The 22257-nt window shown below is 57.0% G+C and overlaps 1 protein-coding gene across 3 annotated transcripts; it reads right to left on the reverse strand.

Moving 5' to 3' along the window:
- Positions 1–408: 408 nt before the first annotated feature.
- CSK (C-terminal Src kinase) lies at positions 409–22034 on the reverse strand. 3 transcript variants are annotated; one of them, XM_012457642.3, is made up of 13 exons: positions 21398–22034; positions 5231–5310; positions 4777–4890; positions 4567–4679; positions 4037–4256; positions 3053–3146; positions 2827–2892; positions 2654–2753; positions 2470–2560; positions 1979–2052; positions 1683–1878; positions 1490–1576; positions 409–1243 (listed from the first exon to the last, which is right to left on the reverse strand). In XM_012457642.3, exons 2-13 carry the CDS (start codon positions 5243–5245, stop codon positions 1061–1063), a joined length of 1353 nt encoding a protein of 450 aa, XP_012313065.1. In that variant the 5' UTR covers positions 5246–5310; positions 21398–22034; the 3' UTR covers positions 409–1060. The 3 variants fall into 3 exon arrangements, with proteins under 3 accessions (XP_012313065.1, XP_064238713.1, XP_012313066.1); XM_064382643.1 differs by lacking the exon at positions 21398–22034 and adding an exon at positions 19277–19295; XM_012457643.3 differs by lacking the exon at positions 21398–22034 and adding an exon at positions 15788–16376.
- Positions 22035–22257: the final 223 nt, after the last annotated feature.

Below are 22257 nucleotides of genomic sequence, written 5' to 3' on the forward strand. Positions count from 1 at the left end.
TACCAGAGGAAGTCCAGCAGGCCAACCATTGCTTTTTCTCACTCTTGCACAGGGGGCTTGACTGGAACCCTGTTCCCATCTGTGCAGGCCTGGGCTCCCTCCCATTCCTGGCTCTGGCCCTCCTTGTGCTGCAGGCTTGAACACAGCACGGGAGGCAGCTGGAACCCTCAGCAGCATTCTGTGGATGGGGCCCCAGAGCCGGCTGGACAGTGGGGCAGGAGGTGAGCACTTCCCCGAAGGCAGACACAGGACACTCACTCGTGCAGCTGACACAAAGCGGCGGCTACATCTCCCGGCCATGCTCCCCACCCAGCCCCACTCACAGAGACAGGGGGATGGACAAGATGGCATGGGGGGGGACGACTGGGCAGGACAGGCAGGCTCGGTGGAGGAAGCGCCGAGGCGGGCGGCGGTGTCCTCATGGCGTGGTTTATTAGGATTCCATCTCACAAGGCGGGTGGGCGGGTGGCAGCGGCACACGAAATCCAAGCCCCTGACAGACGTCTGCCTCGGGCGCATGCAAACAGTGCAACACGGTCAAGCGCAAACACGGGGCGATCGAGGAGACACGGGACACGGGACACGGAATGGGGAACGAGGCTGGGGCATGGGGTCCCTAGAGAGGGGCCCGGTCCCCCCCACCCTCACGGGCAGGACAGGAAAAATAAGATTCGTACTTCTTGTAAAATGCCCATTTGCTGGGTACTTTCTTTCTCCTTATCTTGAAAAATAATAAAAAACACACGGAAAAAAAACCTCAAAAAAGGAAAGGAATAAAACTCTAAGAAGGCGAGCGGCAGGAGGCCGGGGAAGCCCGACGTGGTGGGGCGCTGCCTCCTGCTCTGTGGCCTCCTTCCTCCCTGGCCCCTCAGTGGGCTCCCCAGGCCCCACACGTGGGTCCATGAGAGACGGGGCCGGAGGGGTGCAGGCCGGGACGCAGCAAAGAGGCCCGCCAGCCTGCTGGGGCTCAGTTCAGGCTCGGGCCCGTGAGCAGGGCACCAGGTCCATGATCTTCCAGGTTCAGTCCCCACAGGCCCATGACCCGGGCGGAGGCCGGCTGTCACAGGCGCAGCTCGTGGGTTTTGATGTGCTCAAGCTGCTCTCGGAGCTGCAGGAAGGAGGGCCGCGTGGCGGCATCCAGGTGCCAGCAGTTCTTCATGACCTCGTAGACTGCGGGCGGGCAGCCGTCGGGGGCGTCCATCTTGTAGCCCTTCTCCACCCGAGGGACGACGTCCTTCAGGGGCTGTGGCCAGGGGGATGGCAGGAGTCAGTCCAGGGCATGGCCCAAAGAGGACATCTACCCTGCAGCCTTTCGGGATCCCCATCAACTCTGCCCCAGACCCAGGCCCGGAGGGTGGCCTGAGAGCTCCCCAGGGCAGGCCTGAGGCTTCCAGGCCTCAACTGGGGAGGCAGGTCCCAAGGAGGTTCACACCCCTGCCAACCCCTCCCTGGCTTCAAGAGCCACCCTGAACCCAGTGGCCATACTCACAATTCTTGGATAAGGCACTCGCCCGAAGGAGTAAATTTCCCAGAGAAGGATTCCGAAACTCCACACGTCAGACTTGGTGGAGAATTTCTGCCATGTGGATGGAAGAAGCGGCATCAGATCCTGGGACTCCGGGGTGGGGAGTGACCCAGGACTCCTGCCCACCTCTGCAGGCCCCGGGGGAGGCCTGCCCCACCTTCTCTCTCAGGGCCTCGGGGGCTGTCCACTTGACCGGCAGCTTGCCCGTGTCCTGGGTGCTGGAAGCCTCCTTGGTGAGACCAAAGTCGCTGACCTTGGCCACGTTGTCCTCAGACACCAGCACGTTGCGGGCTGCCAGGTCTCGATGCACGAAGTTGTTGCCCTCCAGGTATTCCATGGCCTCGCAGACGTCTCTGGGGATAGGCCAGCCACACGTCCCCTCAGACCGGGGCTCCCTCGGCAGGGCAGGGTAACCCCTCGCACCCTACCCATCCAAGAGGCTGCTTCACTCACAGTGAGAATTTGAGGAGACAGTCTCCGCCCAGCACTGACCGACCCCGAGACCGCAGGTAATCCACGAGGCTCCCCTGGGGGCGGGAAGGACAGACCAGTCCCAGAGGTCAGACGGCTCTGCAGCCCTCTCACACAGCATGCTGGGGCCGGGAGGTGGGACACTCCAGGGAGGTGTGGGAGGGGAGGAGTGGGGAGGGGCCAGGACACCCCTGCCGGACACCACTGTGTTGTTCATGCCTTAGCCCGTGATTCTCACAGATCTCTGAGATCAGCTGTTATCATCTCCATTTCCTGGATATGACACTGAGGCTTGGAGGTGACAAGATGTGTCCAGGGTCACAGTAAATAAGCAGTAAACCAGGACAAAAGCCCAGCCGTTGTGACTCGAAGCTCATGTGGGGTGGGGGGACTGAGGAGCAGGGGTCCCAGAGCACAGTGGGGGTTTCTCGGCTGCTGGAAAGCGTGAGTGCGGGTCCCGGGAAGGCGCCCACCTTGGCCATGTACTCAGTGACGATGTAGAGCCCACCCTTCTCCTCCACGATCACGCCCAGGAGCTGCACCAGGTTGCTGTGCCGCAGTTGCCTGGGGCAGGACAAGGGTGGTCAGAAAGGCCACACCGCCCCACCACTCACCCCCAGCCCAGGCCAACCTCCCCCCGCCCCCGCCCACACTCACGTCATGACCGAGGCTTCAGCCAGGAAGGCTTGGGCGGTGGCGTCGTTCTTAATGCACTTGACGGCGACTTTGTTCCCTCGGTAATCACCTAGCATCACGTCTGAGGGCAGAGAAGCCGGCTTGTTCCCAAGTTCTGGGTCCCTCGGCCCCCCAGGCGGCCCACCCCAGCTCACCTCCGAACTCCCCCTTCCCGATGGTTTGCAGCAGCTTCAGCTCCTTCATGTTCAGGGCCCAGCCACCTGTGGGGAGGGGCCAGTGAGGGACATGGCTGGGACGACAGAGGCTGACGGGACTATCAGGCACGTGGGGTTCTCTGGAGGTCCCTGGGTGGGGGCAGTGCCAGGAAGCCTGTGTGGGAGGAGGTGGGCGGGCAGAAGGTCTGGGATGGGGTGCACTCACTGCGGTAGAACTCATCCTGGGCCGCCACGGTGCCCTCCATGACCTTTGGTTTGATGAGGCGCGTACAGAGTCCATCTGCGTCTGAGGTGTAGTGCTGCAGGGTGTGGGGGCAGGGTGCTCAGAGCCAGCCCCAAAGTACCCCATATGCACCGCCCAGGCCTGACCACCAGAGGGCGGCAGAGGCCGGCCCCGCCCAGCCTGGAGTCACTGAGTGGGGAGGGCTCCCCATTTCTGGCAGGGCAGGGGTTAAGGAAGTCCCGGATTATGACGTATGGCCCATTTCCCAGGCCACCCTACACTCGGCTGCTGGACACAGCTGTTGCTACCATTCTAGGCCCCATGGGTATCTGATGCAGAGGGCAACCTGTGGCTTGGTTCTGATACCAGCCTCTAGCCACGAGTACCCAGGACCCTACCCTCACCTGCAACAGTCCAAGCCAGGCCAGCAGGGGAGGGAGATAAGAGTCAATACAGAGGGACATGGAGGCTGTCTGTGGCTACCGGATGGCAGGTGTGGCATGGCCAGCGCTGCCAGGCGGGAGACTCAGGGGCCCTGGGATCAAGGTGCGTGGCTCCTGATCTGCACACACTTCTGGGTATGCAGGTCTGTGAGTGGCTGCAGGAAAGTTAGCTCTGGGATCAGAGACAGACTCAGATTCCAGTCCTGGCACCTCCAATTTACAGCTGTGTGACCTCAGGCGGGTCCTGTAACCGCTCTGAACCTTCGACTCCTGATCTATAAAATGAGGATAAGGCTCCCTTCCTCGTGGTGGCACTCTGGGGTCAGAGGTGAGTCCTGGCACACAGCAGCTGCTCCACCAAGGCGTGAGGAAACCAGGGCTCACAGAAGCTGCCCAGTACGCCTGGTCCCCGGGCAGAAGCGGTGGGGCTGGAGCTGGAAGCCAGGGCTACGTGCAAAGAAAGGCCCCAGATGGGTTAGGGCGTGTGAGGGTGGGAGCGAGGCCCCGCAGGTGCCCAGCTCACCTCCACCAGCTGCATGAGGTTCTCGAAGTACACCTCCTCGTCGATGCTAAGCTTGCTGGCGTGGTACATGATGCGGTAATGCTCCACCTTGCCGTCGCAGCTCACGCACAGCGTGTAGTCGCCGGGGTAGTTGGTGCTCTCCCGCACCAGGAACAGGCCTGTCTCCGGCGGGTACAGAAGCCGCTCCGCCTGCTCCCGTGTGATCTTGCCGTGGAACCAACTGGGGAGCAGCCGGGCCGGAGGTCACGGTAGCCCAAAGGTACTGGCCCCGGCCCCCCTTTCTGAAGGAGCTCCGTCTGCTTGGCACCTGCTTGGCACCTGCTCAGTCAGGCATTTGAGGCCCTCCTCTTCTGCTCTCTGTCCCTTCTTTGCCACACTCCTGCCCCTGCCCCCAGCCCTGCTCTGTGAAGTCCTGCACCCATGCCCTGCACCTCCTCTTGAAGCCCTCGCCAACGCCCCAGCCCCCCACCCCCGGCCTCCCTGCTTGTCCCTGATGCTCCTCCCTCCCAACCCTGCCTCATGGTACTCACGGCATGAGGCTGAGTTTGGTACCCGCCTTCACGCCCTCCCGCTTCTGAACGTAGTTGGCTGGGATGATGCCCTCACGGCCCACCTTGTTTTTGGCTTTGTACCAGTTCGGGTCCTGGGGAGAGGACAGCCCAGATATGCTCTCAGGTTCACCTCCCCCTGAAGAGGGAAGGCCCAGCAGTGGGAGGGTGGGGTGGGCGGCACCTCATTACCTTGGTGACGGCCACAATGGTGAGCACGTCTCCTTTGCAGAAGGGCAGGTCCTGCTCGGCAGTGCCATGGAAGTTGTACTTGGCAATACATTCTGTACCGGATGGCCAGGCGGCCTGCAGGACAGGTGACAGGTGGGCAAGTGCAGCCTGGGCCCCCTCCAGCCACTTGCCAGCACACCCTCGTTGTCACAGCCTCTGAGCTGGCATCTGTGAGACTGGGTGAGGTGCTCTGCCTGGAGAATGAGCCTTGGGTCCCTTCCTGCTGAGACTCCCCAACTTCCCCAGCCTGTGTCTGACTGAGTGCTGGAACCCGACTTCATTAAGGCCTGGGCAGGGCCAGAGGGCTGGGAAAAGGGGAGTGGGTTGATCTAAGCTCCATCCTCTCTCCTCTACTAAGCACTCCCTGGGGCTGGTGGGAATGCTTGCATGTCCCAGACTCTCACCCCTGTGGTACCTGTATTGCTGACATCTTCTCAGGAGCTCTGGCGTCCCCGAGTCACAGTAAAGCTGACCTGTCACTTGGTACCATTAGAGCTGTGGGGAAGAGCACAAAGACTGAAGAGGGGTGTGAAGAGATGCCCCCCAACTACTGAGATCCGGCTCCTCACTGGGTGTGAACAGGCGCCAAGAGCATCCTGCGTTGGGATCTGATGCACAGGCCGTTCTCTCCAGTCCTGGCAGGCTGATGGCATTGGGTAGAGAGGGGCATGAGGGCTGAGGACCACCAGGGACAGAGGAGCCACCAACCCTAAGGCCACAGCGGGTCTTCCAGGACTGACAGAAAGGGGCAAAGGGGGCTTGGAGGCTAGCAGGACTACACCACCTGCCCATCAGGCCGAGGCCCGGGGCCAGCTACTGGTCTGTGGGGCAAGGGGCCCCGGGGCAGCTCTGAGAAGGGGCTGTGTGATCTGGGCAAGTCCCTTATGCTCTGTGGGCCCTCAGGTCCTTCACCTGCCAAAGCGTGCCCGGGCAGCATCTCTAAATGTACACTGACCCCACTTCTAGGTACACACCCAAGAGGACACAGGGCATGTGTCCACCTGGACAGGCATAGGAGGACTACAAGCAGCATGCTTTGTAATAAACCTCAGACTGGGAGCTGCCCAGATGCCAACCAGGAGGAAAATGATAAACGGCATATTCACAAAAGGGACTATGTACAGCAGCAAACACAAACTCCAGCCATTAAATAACCCTGACGGATTTATTTTCTGTTTTTTTTTTTGAGACTGAGTCTGGCTCTGTCACTTAGGCTGGAATGCAGTAGTGCAATCTCAGCTCACTGCAACCTGCACCTCCTGAGTTCAAGTGATTCTCCTGCCTCAGCCTCCTGAGTAGCTGGGACTACAGGCACGTGCCACCACACCTGGCTAATTTTTGTATTTTTAGTAGAGATGGGGTTTCACCGTGCTGGCCAGGCTGGTCTCAAATTCCTGACTCAAGTGATCTACCTGCTTTGGCATCCCCAAGTGCTGGGATTACAGGTGTGAGTCACCGTACCTGGCCAATCCTGATGAATTGCTAAATATAATGATGGCCAGGTGCGGTGGCTCATGGCTGTAATCCCAGCACTTTGGGAGGCCGAAGCGGGTGGATTGCTTAAACCCAGGAGTTCAAGACCAGCCTGGGGCAACATGGCAAAAGTCTGTCTCTACTAAAGACACAAAAATTAGCTGGGTGTGGTAGTGCGTGCCTGTAGTCCTAGCTACTCAGGAGGTTGAGGTGGGAGGATCGCTTGACCCTGGGGAGGTCAAGGCTACAGTGAGCCAAGGTCACACCACTGCACTCCAGCCTGGGTTATACAGCACGACCCTGTCTCTAAAAAATAAATAAATAAAATGCTAACCACGAAGCCAGACACAGAAAAGTACATACCATGTAATTCCATTGGAATAAAGTTCAAAATCTGGCCAAACTATTCCATGCTGTCAGGGTAACTGCCCTCGTGATGAGGAGACTGGGAGAAGTGCAAGGGGACCTCTGGGTGTTGGCTGTACGGACTGCCTGGGCCCAATCAGGAGCTGCACCCTTGTGACTGGCACGCTTTTTGGTATACAGCTGACCCTTGGACAATATGGGTCTGAACTGTGCAGGTTCAGTTACACATGGATTTTTTTCTCCTTTTTTTGGAGAAAGGGTCTCACTCTGTTGCCCAGGCAGGAGTGCAGTGACATGATCATAGCTCAGTGCAGCCTCAAACTCCTGGGGCTCAGGCAATCCTCCTGCCTCAGCCTCCTGAGCAGTTGTTACTACAGGCATGCACCACGACACGTGGCTGGATTTTTTTCATTAACAGTTACACAGAGTGTGCCTGCCTTTCCTGCCTTCCCTTCCACCTCCGCCACCTCTGAGATGGCAAGACCAACTCTTCCTCTTCCTCCTCAGCATACTCAATATGAAGGATGAAGACCTTCATGATGATCCCCTTCCACTTAAAGAATAGTAGGTCCAGGCCGGGTGCAGTGGCTCAGGCCTGTAATTACAGAACTTTGGGAGGCCTAGGCGGGTGGATCACGAGGTCAGGAGTTCAAGACCAACCTGGCCAAGATGGTGAAACCCCTGCTGTACTAAAAATACAAAAAAATTAGCCGGGCATGGTGGTAGGTGCCTGTAATCTCAGGTACTTGGGAGGCTGAGGCAGAGAATTGCTTGAACCCAGGAGGCAGAGACTGCAGTGAGCCAAGATCACGCCACTGCACTCCAGTCTGGGTGACAGAGAGAGACTCTGTCTCAAAAAAAAAAAGAAAAGAATAGTATATTTCCTCTTCCTTTATGATTTTCTTTCTTTCTTTTTCCTTTTTTTTTTTTTTTTTGAGACAGAGCAAGACTCTGTCACCCAGGCTGGAGTACAGTGGTGGGGTGACTCATGGCTCACTGCAACTACCTCCACCTCCCAGATTCAAGTAACTCTCATGCCTCAGCCACCTGAGAAGCTGGGATTATAGGCATATACCACCAGAGCAGGCTAATTTTTGTATTTTTAGTAGAGACAGGGTTTTACCATATTGGCCAGGCTAGTCTTGAACTCAAGTTAGAGGCCTCAAGTGATCTGCCTGCCTTGGCCTCCCAAAGTGCTGAGATTACAGGTGTGATCACCGCACCTGGACATAAGATTTTCTAATTATTTTCTTTTCACTAGCTTGCTTTACTGTTAAGAATACGGCATATATGTAACAAACAAAATGAGTGTCAATCAACTTTGTTATCTGTAAGGCTTTCTGACAACAATAGGCTATTAGTAGTTAAGTTTTTGAGGAGTCAAAAGTTAGTATGTGATGTTTTTGACTGCAGGCAGGGGGTTGGTGTCCTCAACCCCCGTGTTGTTCAAGGGTCAACTGTGTATTAACTTCAATAAAGTTGACTCCCCAAAAAAGCTCCCCTAGCCAACCCCGTTCCCTAAGGGCAGCAGCCTATCCCTGTCTGCACACACATACTTTGTGGTCCCAGCCCAGGGTCCCCTTGGACCTGTCTTAGGAAGCAGAGGGGCTGAACTACTGTTTCCTTTTCTACAGATGAGGAAACTGAGGCTTAGAAAGGGTCAGTGGCATCTTCGTGGTCACAGTGTGTTAGAAGAGAAAGTCCTCAGCCGGGTGTGGTGGCTCATGCCTGTAATCCCAGCACTTTGGGAGGCTGAGGCAGGCAGATTGCCTGAGCTCAGGAGTTCGAGATCAGCCTGGACAACACGGTGAAACCTCGGCTCTACTAAAAAAAAATACCACAAAATTATCCGGGTGTGGCGCGTGCGCCTGTAGTCACAGCTACTAAGAAGGCTGAGGCAAGAGAATTGCTTGAAGGCAGAGGTTGCAGTGAACTGAGATCGTGCCACTGCACTCCAGCCTGGGCGACAGAGCAAGACTCCATCTCCAAAAAAAAAGAAGAGAAAGTCCTCCATACGCCTCTTTGATGGTCTCTTTGATACAATGGATGAGGTCTGGGGCGAGGCTGATAGTCACAAATATTGCTACCTACCCCTGTGGAAGAAGACTATTTTATTTTAATTCATTATCAGTTTTGAGATGGAGTCTTGCTCTGTAGCCCAGAATGGAGTGCAGTAGCGTGGGAGAAGACATTTTAGTGCAAGTGCTGGGAGTGTGAAGTGAGCATGGGCTGCAGAGCTCAGGCAGGCTCCCTGGAGGAGGGAGCTCTGGGGCTGAGCCCTGAAGACTGCAGCGCTTAGACAGGCACAGGGCGGGCCAGGGAAGGCACCCCAGGTTGGTATAGCAGTCTGAGCGACAGTGTCAGGCAGGGGACCGGCACAGTGTGAGAAACTGGCCTGGGTGGAAGCCAATGGTGAGGGAAGGCAGGAGGCAGACCCTACCCATCTGGGGCTCTCGGAACCCACAAACTTCTAGAGCCTACCCCGAGCACCACTGCTCAGAGGATGCTGTAGGGGATGGTTTCAAGTGGCCCAGCATACACTCTGCTAGGCAGCAAGGGGACTTCCATGCCAATGTGAGGAACCAGGGTTTGATTCTGAGGGCAATGGGGCCTGGGGGGCTTCAGCAGGGGAGTATGCGATCGTGGAGAGCGGAGGGAGCTGGGGAGGAGAAAGCCAGGGAGAACCACCACTTCCAGGCTGCACACCTGACTCTATAGTCAGGCCTGGGCTTAATACCTAGCTCTGTCGAGTGTGTGACTGGGGTGAGCGACTCGACCCTTCTAAGCCTTACATCACTTACCCCAAAGGGGAGAACAGGGATCCCCTGAAAGCTGGTGGAGGAGGGGCTGGAATGAAACCCTGAACTTGGAAGTGTCTGGTACACCCCTGCCCCATGCCCTGGACAAAAGGGCTTCCCTTCCTCCCAGAACACAGGGCCCTTCTAGTCCCCAGAGGCCAGCCCATCAGCTCCTGCTGTGTAGGCAGGGACACTGAGGCCCAAGGAGGATGGGCCTGGAACCTGCCTCCATCCACATGACTCAGCTACCACTGAGCACGGGAACCACCCCTTACCCCTGCCTCCCGTGGACTGTAAGCTATGGGGGAGGGAGAGCGGGGAGGGAAGGCGGATTGTGAGCTCTTCTTACCCTCTCACCTCCATTTTACAGAAGCAGAAAATGAGGCTCAACTGGTTGAAGAATTTGCCTGAAGTCATGTAGCAAGTTAGGGGTGACAGCCCGGAGCTTGAATTAGGGTCCCACGCTGGCTGGCCGGGCCCTCAACCTTTAGGTTCTTCTGAATAGGGGCCCTGCTGGCATTCCGCATCCCCATGCCTCCCCCTTCCTCCCCAAATTCCCTGCCACCACAGGAGGGCAGGGAGGCTGCTCGCTGTTAGTCACCCTTCCAGCTGTCAGTTTGCAAACACTCCCTTCCTGGCCTGCAGCTGCCACTGCCGCCGCCTCCCCACTGCCTTGATGATAATAATAAAAATAATAACAGGCCCTGTTTTCTGAGCACTTATTCTGTGCCAGGCCCTGTCCTTGGCACGTTATGGCTCATCACATCCTCTAACAACTCTGAGACAGAGAAGCTATTATTATCCCCATTTTGCAGATGAGAACTCCTAGTGAGGCCCGCAGGGGCCAGGCGGGCGTGCAGAGGGCCACACCTTGAGTGAGCATCCTGTCCCACTCAGGTGTCAAACTCCTGAGCTTCTGAGCCAGCCCCCTGCCTCTCTGCCTGACATGCCCCAGAAGTTGCCATGGGGACCACACTAGCCTAGGGGGAAGAGAGAGAGGAGGGAGGAGGGAGGAGGGAGAAGCAGTTACGAGGGGCACAGGCAGCGCTTAGGCTTTCTGGGTGGGCCCCTTGAGGAGCTGGGCTCTGAGGGCCTCAGAGGGTCTGGAAACAGGGGAGAGGGCTCAACTCATCACCTTTACTCTGCTAGCTATGACTCTAGAACCCAGTTTCCCCATCTGTGCAATGGACTGGTGATAACCCTGGGCTCTGGGGGCTGCTGTGAGGACTGGAGTTGCGGTCTCAGCACCAGAATGGTGCTTGCCTTGCCACAGACATCCTGCGAGTGGGAGCTGCTAACGCTCCTGGATGGCTCCACCCTGGTGGGGTCATAAGCCCCTGAATACATGAATAAATGAACAAACAAAAGGGGGAATCCAGTCTGGCTACATCACACCGAGGTCTCATAACCAATGGGACTATACTTAACCCCAAAGGGACAGCAGCTGTCACCCCAGCCCCGCAGAGCTAGGGGACAAGGGGCTTGGGATGTGGCAGGACCAGTGCTTCACTCTGACTTCCTGCCCCAACCCAGCTCCCAGAAGCCCTTGTGCTGGGGTCCTGGGAACAGGCTGGCATTGTGCCCAAGCGCTGAGGTCAGTGGCCATAGCCAAGATGGTTCAGCAGCCTCCCAGCCAGTGCCTAGGCTGGGGTCCCCTCCTTAAAACATCTCTAGAAGGTGAGACCCTCCCACTCCAGGTCAGAGGCTGAGAGCCAGAGTGGCTGGGAGGAGCTACTGTAAACTTAGGCCTCCACAATCCAGTGGTGGTCAGGCACAGAGAGGGGGCCCTTCCTGGGGTTACTGAAACTTAAGAGTCAGGCTACTCTATGGAGCAGTGCAGGAACATCGTCCTGGGTGTCAGAGGCTCTGAGTCCTGTACCTGGCTCTGGCATCAACTTGCTGTGTGACCTTGGGAAAGTCACTTGACCTTTCTGGGACCTGCTGGCTTCTGGTGCCTCAGCCAGACCTGTTTCCCATCTGCTGTTCCCAGGACACCTGCGCCCTGCCTCCTTCCCCGCCTTGCCATTCCCTCCCCACTCTCTCCTTCTTTACAGAGGGACTTCCACTCAACCTTGGGGGGGTGCAGCTGAGGAACTGCTTCTGGAGCACCCATGCCTTAAAAAAACACAGGAGGACAGTCCCTGCAGTGCTGTCTGTAGTAGCAGGAGATGATGGGGAGGCAGCCTTTATGTCTATCAGTGGGGGGCTGGGTGGATAAATGACAAGATATCCCTACAAGGCGACAGCATAGCTCTAGGTGTGATGGGGCCAGAGGAGATCTCCAGGTGCCGATACAGAACACCCCCCATGATAGAGCACAGGAAATGGCAAAACACCAGCTCAAGTCATTGCCAGGGGAGCAGGGCAGACACAGCTTCCAAGTCCCATCCCACAGGCTCATCAGAGACAGGAAGGACACCTGCACTACAGGGAGACGTGCGGACACCCGGAACCATGTGATCCAATGAAGCATCGCCAGCAAGGCGACACTGAGTGCCTCTTGGAAGAGGACTCTATCGCCTGGTGCGGGGGCGTTCCTGCCAGAGCTGTTCCACCTGACTCCAACCAGGAAGAAGCAATCAGACAAATCCACAACTGGCCCAGAATCTTCATGTCAATGTCATAAAAGAGCAAAACAAAAAAAAGGCTGGAGAATGTTCTAGATTAAACAAGACACTAAAGAAACATGACAACAAGATTCAATGAATGATCCTGAATTGAATTCTGTATCAAGGGGTCGGCGGGGGAAGAGCTCTAAAAATCACCTGGGGACGGGGGAAATGGACAGAATAGATAACATGGAATTAATGTCAATTTTTAAAAGTGTGATCATGACATAGTGATGACATAAGAGATACACGCGGCCGGGAGCAGTGGCTCACGCCTGCAGTCCTAGCACTCTGGGAGGCCGAGATGGGCAGATCACCTGACGTCAGGAGTTTGAGACCAATATGGTGAAACCCTGTCGTTACTAAAAATACGAAAAAATTAGCCAGACATGGTGGTGTGTGCCTATAATCCCAGGTACTCGCGAGGCTGAGGCTGGAGAATTTCTTGAACCTGAGAGGTGGAGGTTGCAGTGAACTGAGAATGTGCCATTGCACTCTAGCCTGGGTGGCTGGGCGAAACTCTGTCTCAAAAAAAAAAAAAAAAAAAAGAGAGATACGCACTGAAGTTCTTAGAATGAAAAGATACAATGCCTACAACTAACACTCAAATCAGCAGAAAATACATACACACATATGTCTATGTAGACAAAAGAAGAGGTAAAATGTCAAGAACTAGCAAATCCGCATGAAGGATATATGAATATTCATTATACTATTATTTCAACTTTTTGGTAGGTTTGAAATACTCAAAATAAAAGGCTGTGAAAAAAAGCCAGGTGCAGATTCTGTGTGGAATACTACAAGTTGTGTTTTTAAAGAGGTATTGGTACAACACCTCCCTAAACTCACACATGCCTCGATTATCTTTGGAAAGACAGAGGAAACTGGTAACAGAGGCTGCCTCTAGGATGGGAAGGGAGAGTGGGATCAAGTTCAAGGGAAACTTACTTTTTACTGTTTATTTGCTATTTTGTCCTTTTGGGCTTTTTTTTTTTTTTTTTTTTGAGCTACATGCATCTATTACATTCCCCTTTAAAATAAAATTGGAAATAAGAAACTTCCTGTAAACCACCTCTCCCTAGAGCTTTCCTTAGGTCCCCAGCTGTGTTAGCTGCCTAGGCCTCCAAGGCCTCACACATCCCTGTGCTCCAGTGAGAATCTCACTGGTTGTGGCCTGTGGTTTAGGGTGGACTGGGAGCTCTGCAGGGGGAAAGTGAGGGTCTGACTCACATCTGCATGGGCTGGACCCAAAGGGGCTGCTCAGTAAATGAGCACTGAATGAATGAGTGAATCAATGAACAAGCAAACAAACAAAAGAGGAAGCCAGGCTGGCAGTACCACACCAAGGTCCCATAACCAATGGGACTATGCTTAACCCCAAAGGGACAGCAGCTGTCACCCCAGCCCCACAGAGCTAGGGGACAAGGGGCTTGGGATGTGGCAGGACCAGTGCTTCACTCTGACTTCCTGCCCTAAACCCAGCTCCCAGCAGCCCTTGTGCTGGGGTCCCGAGAACAGGCTGGCATTGTGCCCAAGCACTGAGGTCAGTGGCCGCAGCCTCAGGCAGGCCTTTCTTGGGAGCCTAGGCTGACAAGGAGTGGGGAGAAAGGGGAACTGGAGCCCAGAAACCCCCAGGCTGCCCTTTTCCTACCCTGGAAGCAGCTGTAGACCCCCAAGGCCAGGCACGTTCTGAGGGCCACGGGAGGTCAAGGGGCTCCCTTGCCCTGCCCGCCCCCCAGCCAAAACTCTGCTGCCTAATGGGGCGTGGGAGCCTTCAGTAACTGTTTACACCCAGCTAAAAATACCCACTGAAAAGGGAAGTACATAAAAGACCTGGGGGAACTCAGGGCCACGGCCCCTAGAGATTCTGGTGCTGCCACAGGACCCAGCTGGAAGCACTGGGGGATGGGGACAGCCACTGGAGGCAACAGGCATCAGCAAAGTCCACCTTGCCTTCTCATTCTTTGACCCAGTGTTTCGGAAGCCTTCCTGTGTGCCCAGAGCCATGCTTGGTAGACTAGGATGGGTAGAGAAGGAAAGGGCTCAGGAGGTCCTGCCTTTGGGGACCCAAGGTCACCACTCACCCGCCCCTGCTCTGTGTACAGGCCAGGGCTGGGTGCTAGGAACCCCTACAAAATGCAGACCTGGCTCCTGCCCTCCTGGTTGGTCAACCATGGCATGGTATGTTCAGTGCCTCAACAGACTGCGAGACAGGGGCCAGCTGGGAAGGCTTCCAGGAAGAAGGGTGAGGGGAGAAGGAGCTAGAAGAATTTTAGCATATTTCTGCACAGATGTCTCAGGGTGGGCAGCAGCAGAATTAGGCACTAGGCCTTGGAGATGCCTATACCTCCCGGGGGGTCTCGAAGGAACAGAAGAATGCCTGCTCAGCTCCAGGGCATGCTGCCCTATTCCCACCCCAGGGTGCCCTGGAGTAGGCCTGGATTAAGACTGCAACTGTGGTACAGAGTGAGTTACTGAAGACTGAAGAAGGCTCAGGATGGGGGCCCAGGGAGCCTCTGAGCAGGGCCTACAGGTCATAGTACAGACACAGACAGAATTAAGTTTCAGATTTGGGCCCGCCCCTGAAAGGGCAGTGCACCTGAGGAGGGCGGGGCACCCACCAGCGGTTGGGCAAGTTTGGCAGCAATAAAATTAGCCCCACCTCTGGTTCTGCAGCGGACACCAGGCTGATGGCACTGCGATACTCCCCACTGCACATCAGGCAAGGAGGCGTGCTGGAGGGCGTCCACTGACCCCCGCAGCCCGCCCCAGTGGTCCCTCAGCACCCCCACCCCGTACAGGTGTCTCAGGGTGGGCAGCAGCAGAACTGGGCACCAGGCCTCAGAGATGCCTACACCTCCCAGGGGGTCGTGAAGGAACAGAAGAATGCCTGCTCTGGACTAGTGCACGCTGCCCTACCCCCACCCTGGGGCTCCCTTCAGCACCCCGACCTAAGGGGAGGGGCGGATTTAATGGATAAATATCAAATTATGGCAACTCACTGGCTTTTTTTTCCTGCCCCCAATGGTTCCGTGGGACCGGAAATCCCGTCTAGTGGTTTGGGAGAGGTGGGGGCTGGCGTTAGAGCAGGCTTATGGGGAGCCTCCTCCCCAGGCACCGCTGCGGCTTGAGGCTGCCATTCCTGGCCCAGAAAGGATTCTAATTACCGCTCAGGAGCCTAATTACCTACAAGCGCTGGGCAATGGGGACTCTGGGCCTCCCCAGGGCCCTAACCCAGGCCACTCTGCTCCCCCATCCCCTTAGCACAGGATGTGGTCTTTGCATCTTCATTTGCCTACATTTACATATAACCTCTCAGCACTAACCTCCAATGAACCCTTCAAAGTCATGTTCTTATCCCTCACCCCAAAGTCTCCTGGCCACATTATAGGTGGGAGACTGAAGGCTGGAGGCCCATGAGCTGTCTGGAACTTTGGCCTCCAAATTTCTGGTCTCCTCACTTCAGAACTGGGACCTGAAGAACACACAGCTCAGAAGGTGAAGCTATGGGGACCAGCACAAAGGACAGACTTGCTACAACACACTCCTCCAGCAGAACGGGCTGAGAATGAGGGTTCAGGACTTACAGCCTACTGTCCCAGCCAGGTTCGGGGCACTGCATTAATTCTTAATCATTAAAACACCCCATGGGGCAAGGACTGTTAATCTCTTTGGGGACGTGAGCTCAGATCTGTCTGAACTTGGTTAGGGGACCTTTCTTCTCACCTTCCCTTGGGCAGGACAGATGACACTCTGAAAATGAACAGGTGGGGGGCACTGAGGGGAGGTCTCTCCAGAGCTTGGCTGTTCTGCTCTGGGGAGCAGAGGTACTTCTGTGCCCACTTCTTGCGTGTCTGCACACCCCGCGCTCTCACAGAGAGGCCAAGAGCCTGTGGAGGGACACACAGACAATGGCCAGCAGCCCTAGAGAGGGCAAAAGCTCCAAATAAGGACCTCTGTCCCCACCGTGCTTCTTTAAATGCTTCTTGACTTTCAATGGTCCTTCCCCTCCAGGAGGCCCTCCAGGCTGCCCCAGCCCACGCAGATCCCCAGCTTCAGCGCTCCTACCAGCCCTGCCAGGAAGTGAGAACCACAGGCCTCCCCTCACTGACTCTCGTCTTCTCTACCAGCCAGCAGGGGAGCTCTCAGGGTTTGATCTCCATCCTTCCCTCCTGTCTCCCGGCAGCGCAGACAGCACAAGCTGCAGACAGATAGATGTGCAAGTCTGCATGAGGACCAGGTGTCAGGCTGGGCTGAGAAGCAGCAGCCAGGGTCCACAGGGGGCAGACGATGACCAGGTTTTCACCTGCCCACAAGGCTTACAAACATGCCATGATCAGGGCAGCCAGGGGGGCACCAAGGAGGCTCTCTTCTGCTTGTTCCTTCGACTCTGGGCCCAGACCACGGAAGGAGGGGCGGAGGGAAGCTGCGGTTGGAGGGTGTGTGCACAGCTAGTGTGTGATGAGAAGCTGCCCTCATCTCAGCACCTCAAAACCAGGAAGAGAAACTGAGCAGGCAGAAAGGGCAGGCTGGGCTGCACAGGGCCCTCCAGTCCCTGGGGGCCTGCTGAAAGTAGCTCCCAAATAGTCGCTGGATATACCACTTCTCCTTTCTGGGCCTCAGTTTCCCCATGGGAAAAATGGGATTTTTCTAATGGGTCCTGCTAGTCTGCCCTGATTGGTGCAGACTACACTTAATAGGCACTGTGGGCTACATCATAGCTAGATAAAAGAGCAGCCCCCGCAACTGGTGGAGTACTCCTGATCCCAAGGAGCAGGGGCTCAGCCACCCCAAGCCGGCCTCTCCCTGCTCACTTCTCCCCTCAGCCATGCAGGGAGCACCAGCTCTTCCTTCACCAGCTCTTTATTTTTAGGTCTGAATTTGACTTTAATCATTACTTAGCGGATTCTATTTCCAGCCCTTGGATGAAGGGACCCAGAGGGGAGGAGGAAGGGAGGCAGTGCTCCCTGCCGGGCGCTGGGGGTGGCCTGCTCCTCCACCCATCCTGTCCCCAACCAAGGGCGGGGGAAACTGAGAAACACCCAAAGGGCTCTCATCTGAGCCAGGCCAGGCCAGCATCTTGGGGCGGACCCCACCCTGTGACCTCATCCCAGCCCAAGCTGTGGGACAGGAGGGCAGTTGTCAAGCCCACTTCCCTTACACTAAGACCAGGGAGGAGGGAGACACTCCACAGGCCAAAGTCTGGCAGCTGGAGTCTGAGGTTGTGTGCCCAAGGGCCCTCTGTACTAAATGAGCCACCTGGGGGAGGACCCCTCCCTAGCTTAGACCTGAGCCATCCTAGGGTCATCTGGGGCTACTGTCTCTTAAGCCCAGGGTTGCCAAGCAGAGACTGGTATCCTCCTACTGCCCACGGGGTGGCTCTAGGAGGGCACTCCCAGTTACTCTGGTCTCCATAAAAGCCGAACAGGAGGAAGCAGGTGGGTCACAGCGATACACACTCACTCAGGTTAGACCTGGGGAACACCTGCTGAAGAGGGGTAGGCTAACACACGAGTTTCCTAGTGACTAAGTAGACTGTTGAACTCCCTGCTGGGAAGTTCTAGAAGGTTCCAGAATCCTCCTACCCTCCGTTCCCCAGCTTCCTTCCCTTCCTTGGCTACCGGGAAAGGGTGGGAAGATGAGGCTGGCATGGCTGTTCTTAGGCTGGGGCTCAGGATGCCTGGGTTCCTTGTCCAAGTCTCAGGCTAAGTAGGCCTCTATTTCCTCTGGGAAAATGCTGAGCTGGGCTGGCCTAGCCAGAGCTGGGAGGCAAGAGCAGCCAGCCTCTTAAAGAAGAGGCCTTGTCGGCCAGGTGCGGTGGCTCACGTCTGTAATCCTTAGCACTTTGGGAGGCTGAGGCAGGCGGATCACCTGAGGTCAGGAGTTCAAGACCAGCCTGACCAACATGGAGAAATCCTGTTTCTACTAGAAATACAAAATTAGCCAGGAGTGGTGGCAGACCCCTGTAACCCCAACTATTCAGGAAGCTGAGGCAGGAGAATCACTTGAACCTGGGAGGCAGACGTGGTGGTGAGCAGAGATTGTGCCATTGCACTCCAGCCTGGGCAGCAAGAGCAAACTCCATCTCAAAAGAAAAGAAAAAAGAAAAAAAAAAAAGAGAAGAGGCCTTGTCTATTCAGCTCTGATGCTTCTGATGCTGGAAGACTGGAAGGGGAATGGGTGAGGTCAGTTTCCGGACCCTAACCAGTAGCCCAGGGCCAGCCCCAGGTCCTAGGCCAGCCAATCACATGGTGATGGGGAGAGGGTAAGGCAGGGAAGAACACTGGCCATAGTATTCTAAAACGTCAGGGCCACAGGGTTTCAGAGGGGCTCCCAAGGCAGGGACCACCTCTTCGCCAGGTGAGTGGTCAGCCAACATCAGCCCATGGCTCAGGCATCTTCCCACAGGTTGAGGCAGCCAGCAGTGGGCACTCCTTCAACAATGCCAATCCTACTCCCAGAGGGAGTGGAGGAGGGGCTGTGCCAGGCACTTTTGAGTCCCTTGGTTAGTTAGTTGACACTGTCCTTACACTTTCCTCTGAAGTAGGTGTCACCATCCTGTTACTTATATAAAAGAGGCTCAGCAGGTCAGTTACCTAAGGTCCCTCCACCCTGGGCCTAAGTGGCATGTCTGGGCCTGGAACCCATGTTCAGTCGGGTACCAAGTCGCCTGTGCCCTCCAACACTCCGGCTGCTTTTGGGACTCAGAGTAACAACCACCACAACAGCAACAGAGAAGAAAAACGCACACTCTCCAGCGTATGGGTGATGGCGCTGCAGCAGGCCGGCTTGGAGTATTCCGTAGCTTTTTAGAGGCAATGTTACTTAGATCGTGTAGCACTATAGAAAATGCCCACAGACGCCGTATTAAATGAAAAAAGGTGTCACGGCGCACACACTCCAATGACAACAGCGATGAAGGAAAGAGACGGGGAAAAGACTGGCAGGGAACTCCGAAAATGCTAACGCAGGCGCTGCCTGCTGAAGAAACAGTGGGTGATTTGTTTCATTTGCTAAATTTTCTGTAGCGCTGTTTTGTTACTTTCTAAATCAAGAAAACGAGTACATTCATAGTTTCCTTATAACGAGCTGAGATTCACTTCCCTGGGACCCACCTGGTCCCTAGCTCCGGCCCAGGTGTCTGGGACAATTTCTGCCAGGGGATATCTTTCTCAACTGGGACAGTCCCTCAGACATATGAGAATGTATCCCTACCTTCTCTTTCCCGGACTCAACATCTCTGGTTCTTTGAAGACAACTTGTCAAGGTTTTAAAATCTCTCAAAAGATGGAGCCCAGAATCACACCCAGGCAGGCCTGCCCCCTTTGGGGGGCACCCACGTCACACTATAGATCCTCGGCCTCAACCCCTATCTGTACTTGTTTGGAGGAAGCTGAATTCTGTCCCCAGAATTTCCAACCCTTGCCGTGGGCCGCTCTGTGTGGCTCAGTCTCTTGGGGCCTGGCTTCCCTGCGGTGGTGAAAGGGAACATTTTCCTGTCTTTCCTTGCCCCTGACCCAATGCAGAGAGAAGAGCAGCCACTTCTGAGAGGGAGGAAGGCAGCAGGCTTGCCAAATGAAAAGCACATCACTGTACACGTGCTAGCCAGAAGCCAGACTCCTTTCTACAAAGGCCCTGGGACCCTGGGCCGCACCCTCACAGCTCACAGTCGGTTAAAAAAAAAAAAAAATGGCTGGCTGGGGCGGGAGGGAGCCAACCAAGTCAGGCCCCAGCCTCAGCCCCTCAGGCTGAAAAGGAAGTTAGGGCTGGGTGTGGGGCCATGTGAGGGGAGTCTCACAGTCCCAGGACATCTGGGTCCCCTCCACTGTGCATGTCAGGAGAGCCAGAAAAAAAAAAAAAAAAAAAACCCCAACCAACCAAAAAAAAAAACATCCTACATCATCAGCAGGGACCTGGACAGGACAAAAGTGCCAGCAGCTCCAAGGGAGCCCCCAACACCGCTCAGTACCCCTCAGGGCACTGCCTGCTCTCCTGGGCCAGAGGATCCTGCCAGGCCCCAACCTCGCCCCTGCTGCCCTTGTCCTGTTCCTGCTGTGGCCACACCAAAAAAAGACACTGGGACTTCCAGTACTAGGAGCCTGAAATAGGCCCCCTGGGTGTCCCCACTCTGTAGCCTGCTGCCAGTGGAGACAGGGCTTCCACCTTTCCCATCCTGACCCCATTCCTATTCTGAACTTGGCTGCTCCTGTGTCAGCTGGGCCCGTGGGGGAGCACTGGGTCAGGACTGACCACCGGGCTGTTTCAACTCAGAGCTGGGGCCAGGACCAGGCCTACCTGCCACACCACACAGATGGTCCCACACCACACATTCCCCACATCTCCCGTTAGCGGACCCAGCCACAGCTGGGGCCGGAAGCCCTTTCACTCCCTCCAGCCCTCTGCAGGGAAGCACGTGTTCACCCAACAAGGTCCCTCCAGGGCCAAGCTGGGGGCCTGTGTCTCCAGTGGGTGAAGGTGACTGCCTGGTTTCCTTCCATCCACAGCCATCCAGCCCTGCAGAGCTGGGGATGAAAGGATAGCCGGCCTAACTCCACTAGCGGCCTGGGGTAGCAACTTCTCCCTTTAGCCTCAGTTCCTGAGTCTACAAAATGGGCGGGGAAGTGAACTGGCAGTTAAGCTCCAAAAATCTGCTGGCTAGACACACCCCTTCCTGACACCTGGTCTGGGCCACAAAGAGCCAAGGAGAATGTGCGGCCGAGAGTGCGAGAAGGTGGGGGCATGGTGCTAATGCTCAGTGACCTCCACCGGGCCCAAGTCCTGCCCAGTTTCCCACCCAAAGGTCAGAGGTCCCTTGGCTTAGGCCTGGTCTTCTGAGAGGCCATGGGTGATAGGCTCCGTCCCAGGACCTGGGCTTCTAACTGCTCATCCGAGGCGGCTGGGCCCTGGGGTTGCCTGCAGCCCGCCGGGTCACGGTGGGGTAATGAGGGAGGGGTCAGAACCAAACAAGCCAGGGCACCTGCAGGGAGGCCTTGGACAGGGAAGGGCAGGGAGTCCAGCCCTCTCTCTAGGGACCTGGCTCATACGGATCCTCTGCTCCAGACTCCAGCCACCTCCTACTCTGAGCTCCACAAGAGGAGGACTCGAGATGACGCGGGGAGACAAGTCCGTGGAGCTGGGGGGCAGTACCTCCCTCGTGCGCTCCCTTCCTAGCCGGGTTCTGACAGTGGCTCCTGGGAGAATTCGAACGCGTGCAGGGAGTAAAGGAGGGGGGAGGGGGGCATGGGAGTGGACGCGACGGTGGCAGCAACAGAGGCTACACGCGCGACCTCCACCCTCTTCCCTCCAGGAGACACTCCGGGACGGCCAGGCACTCACCTCTCTTGGGGCACTGCGGTCCGGGCCACCTCGTCGCGGGCGGCATCAGCGGCCTGCGGGACGGTCCATGCGGTCAGGGGGGAGGGGAGGGGCGCAGGGGTCCCCAGGGGGTGCGGTACAAAGAGGTACGGGTGCGAGGAGAGGCGAGGAGGGCCCGCCAGGCAGAGGCAGGAGGACGGCCGCACAGCCCGGGTCGCCGAGGGAAGAAAGGCGGGGGAAGGGGGCGGGAGGGAGTCGGGGGGAGGAAACAATGTAGCCGGCGCGGCCCCGGCAGAGTTCCGCTTCCGAGAGCCGCCACTGAGGTTTGATTTCGGAACGTCGCGCCGGCTGCCGGGGGCCGCCCCGGACGCTCGATCCGGGCCGCGGGGATCCTCGCGCTCCACGCCCCGCGGGCTCCGGCGGCCAGAGGCTGGCTGGGGCGGGAGGGACGGCGGGCCAGGGGTCGGCCCCGACGGCGGCACGGCCGGACGGTCGCCCGCTCGGACCCCGCCCCGGCAGGACCTCCGGGCAAGGCGCGGGTGGGACAAGGAGCGGGAGGACGGCGGCGGGCTCGGCGGCGGCGGCCAACCTCGGCTCGCCCGTGGCTCCGCTGGGAGGAAGCTCGCAGGCCTGGCGAGAGGAAGCGCGGCCCGGATCCTCCGCCCGCGGCAGCGCGCCTGCGCGAGGGGGCCTGCCCGGCGCGCGGCGGGGCGTGGGCCGGCGGGGCGGCGCCCCCTGCCGGGCGCCGGGAGCACTGCGGGGGGTGTGTCCGCGCCCACGCCCTGCCCCCACCTGCCTGCCTGGCTGCCTTGAATACTCCGAGGGTCGCCCCCTGAGCGCGCACCGGCCGGCCTGGGAGCAACCTCCCAGCCCTCTCTGGA

This window comes from Aotus nancymaae, unplaced genomic scaffold (assembly GCF_030222135.1).
Source record: "Aotus nancymaae isolate 86718 unplaced genomic scaffold, 86718_ANA_hifiasm-v0.15.2.pri h1tg000003l, whole genome shotgun sequence".
Classification (NCBI taxonomy): Eukaryota; Metazoa; Chordata; class Mammalia; order Primates; family Aotidae; genus Aotus; species Aotus nancymaae.

What these genes read in the sequence shown, in the direction of transcription:
- CSK (XM_012457642.3), bottom strand. An exon ending in CGGGAAGGGGGAGTTCGGAG is followed by an intron (nt 2,754 to 2,826) that starts GTGAGCTGGGGT and finishes CTCTGCCCTCAG; the next exon opens with ACGTGATGCTAGGTGATTAC. An exon ending in GCTGAAGCCTCGGTCATGAC is followed by an intron (nt 2,561 to 2,653) that starts GTGAGTGTGGGC and finishes GTCCTGCCCCAG; the next exon opens with GCAACTGCGGCACAGCAACC.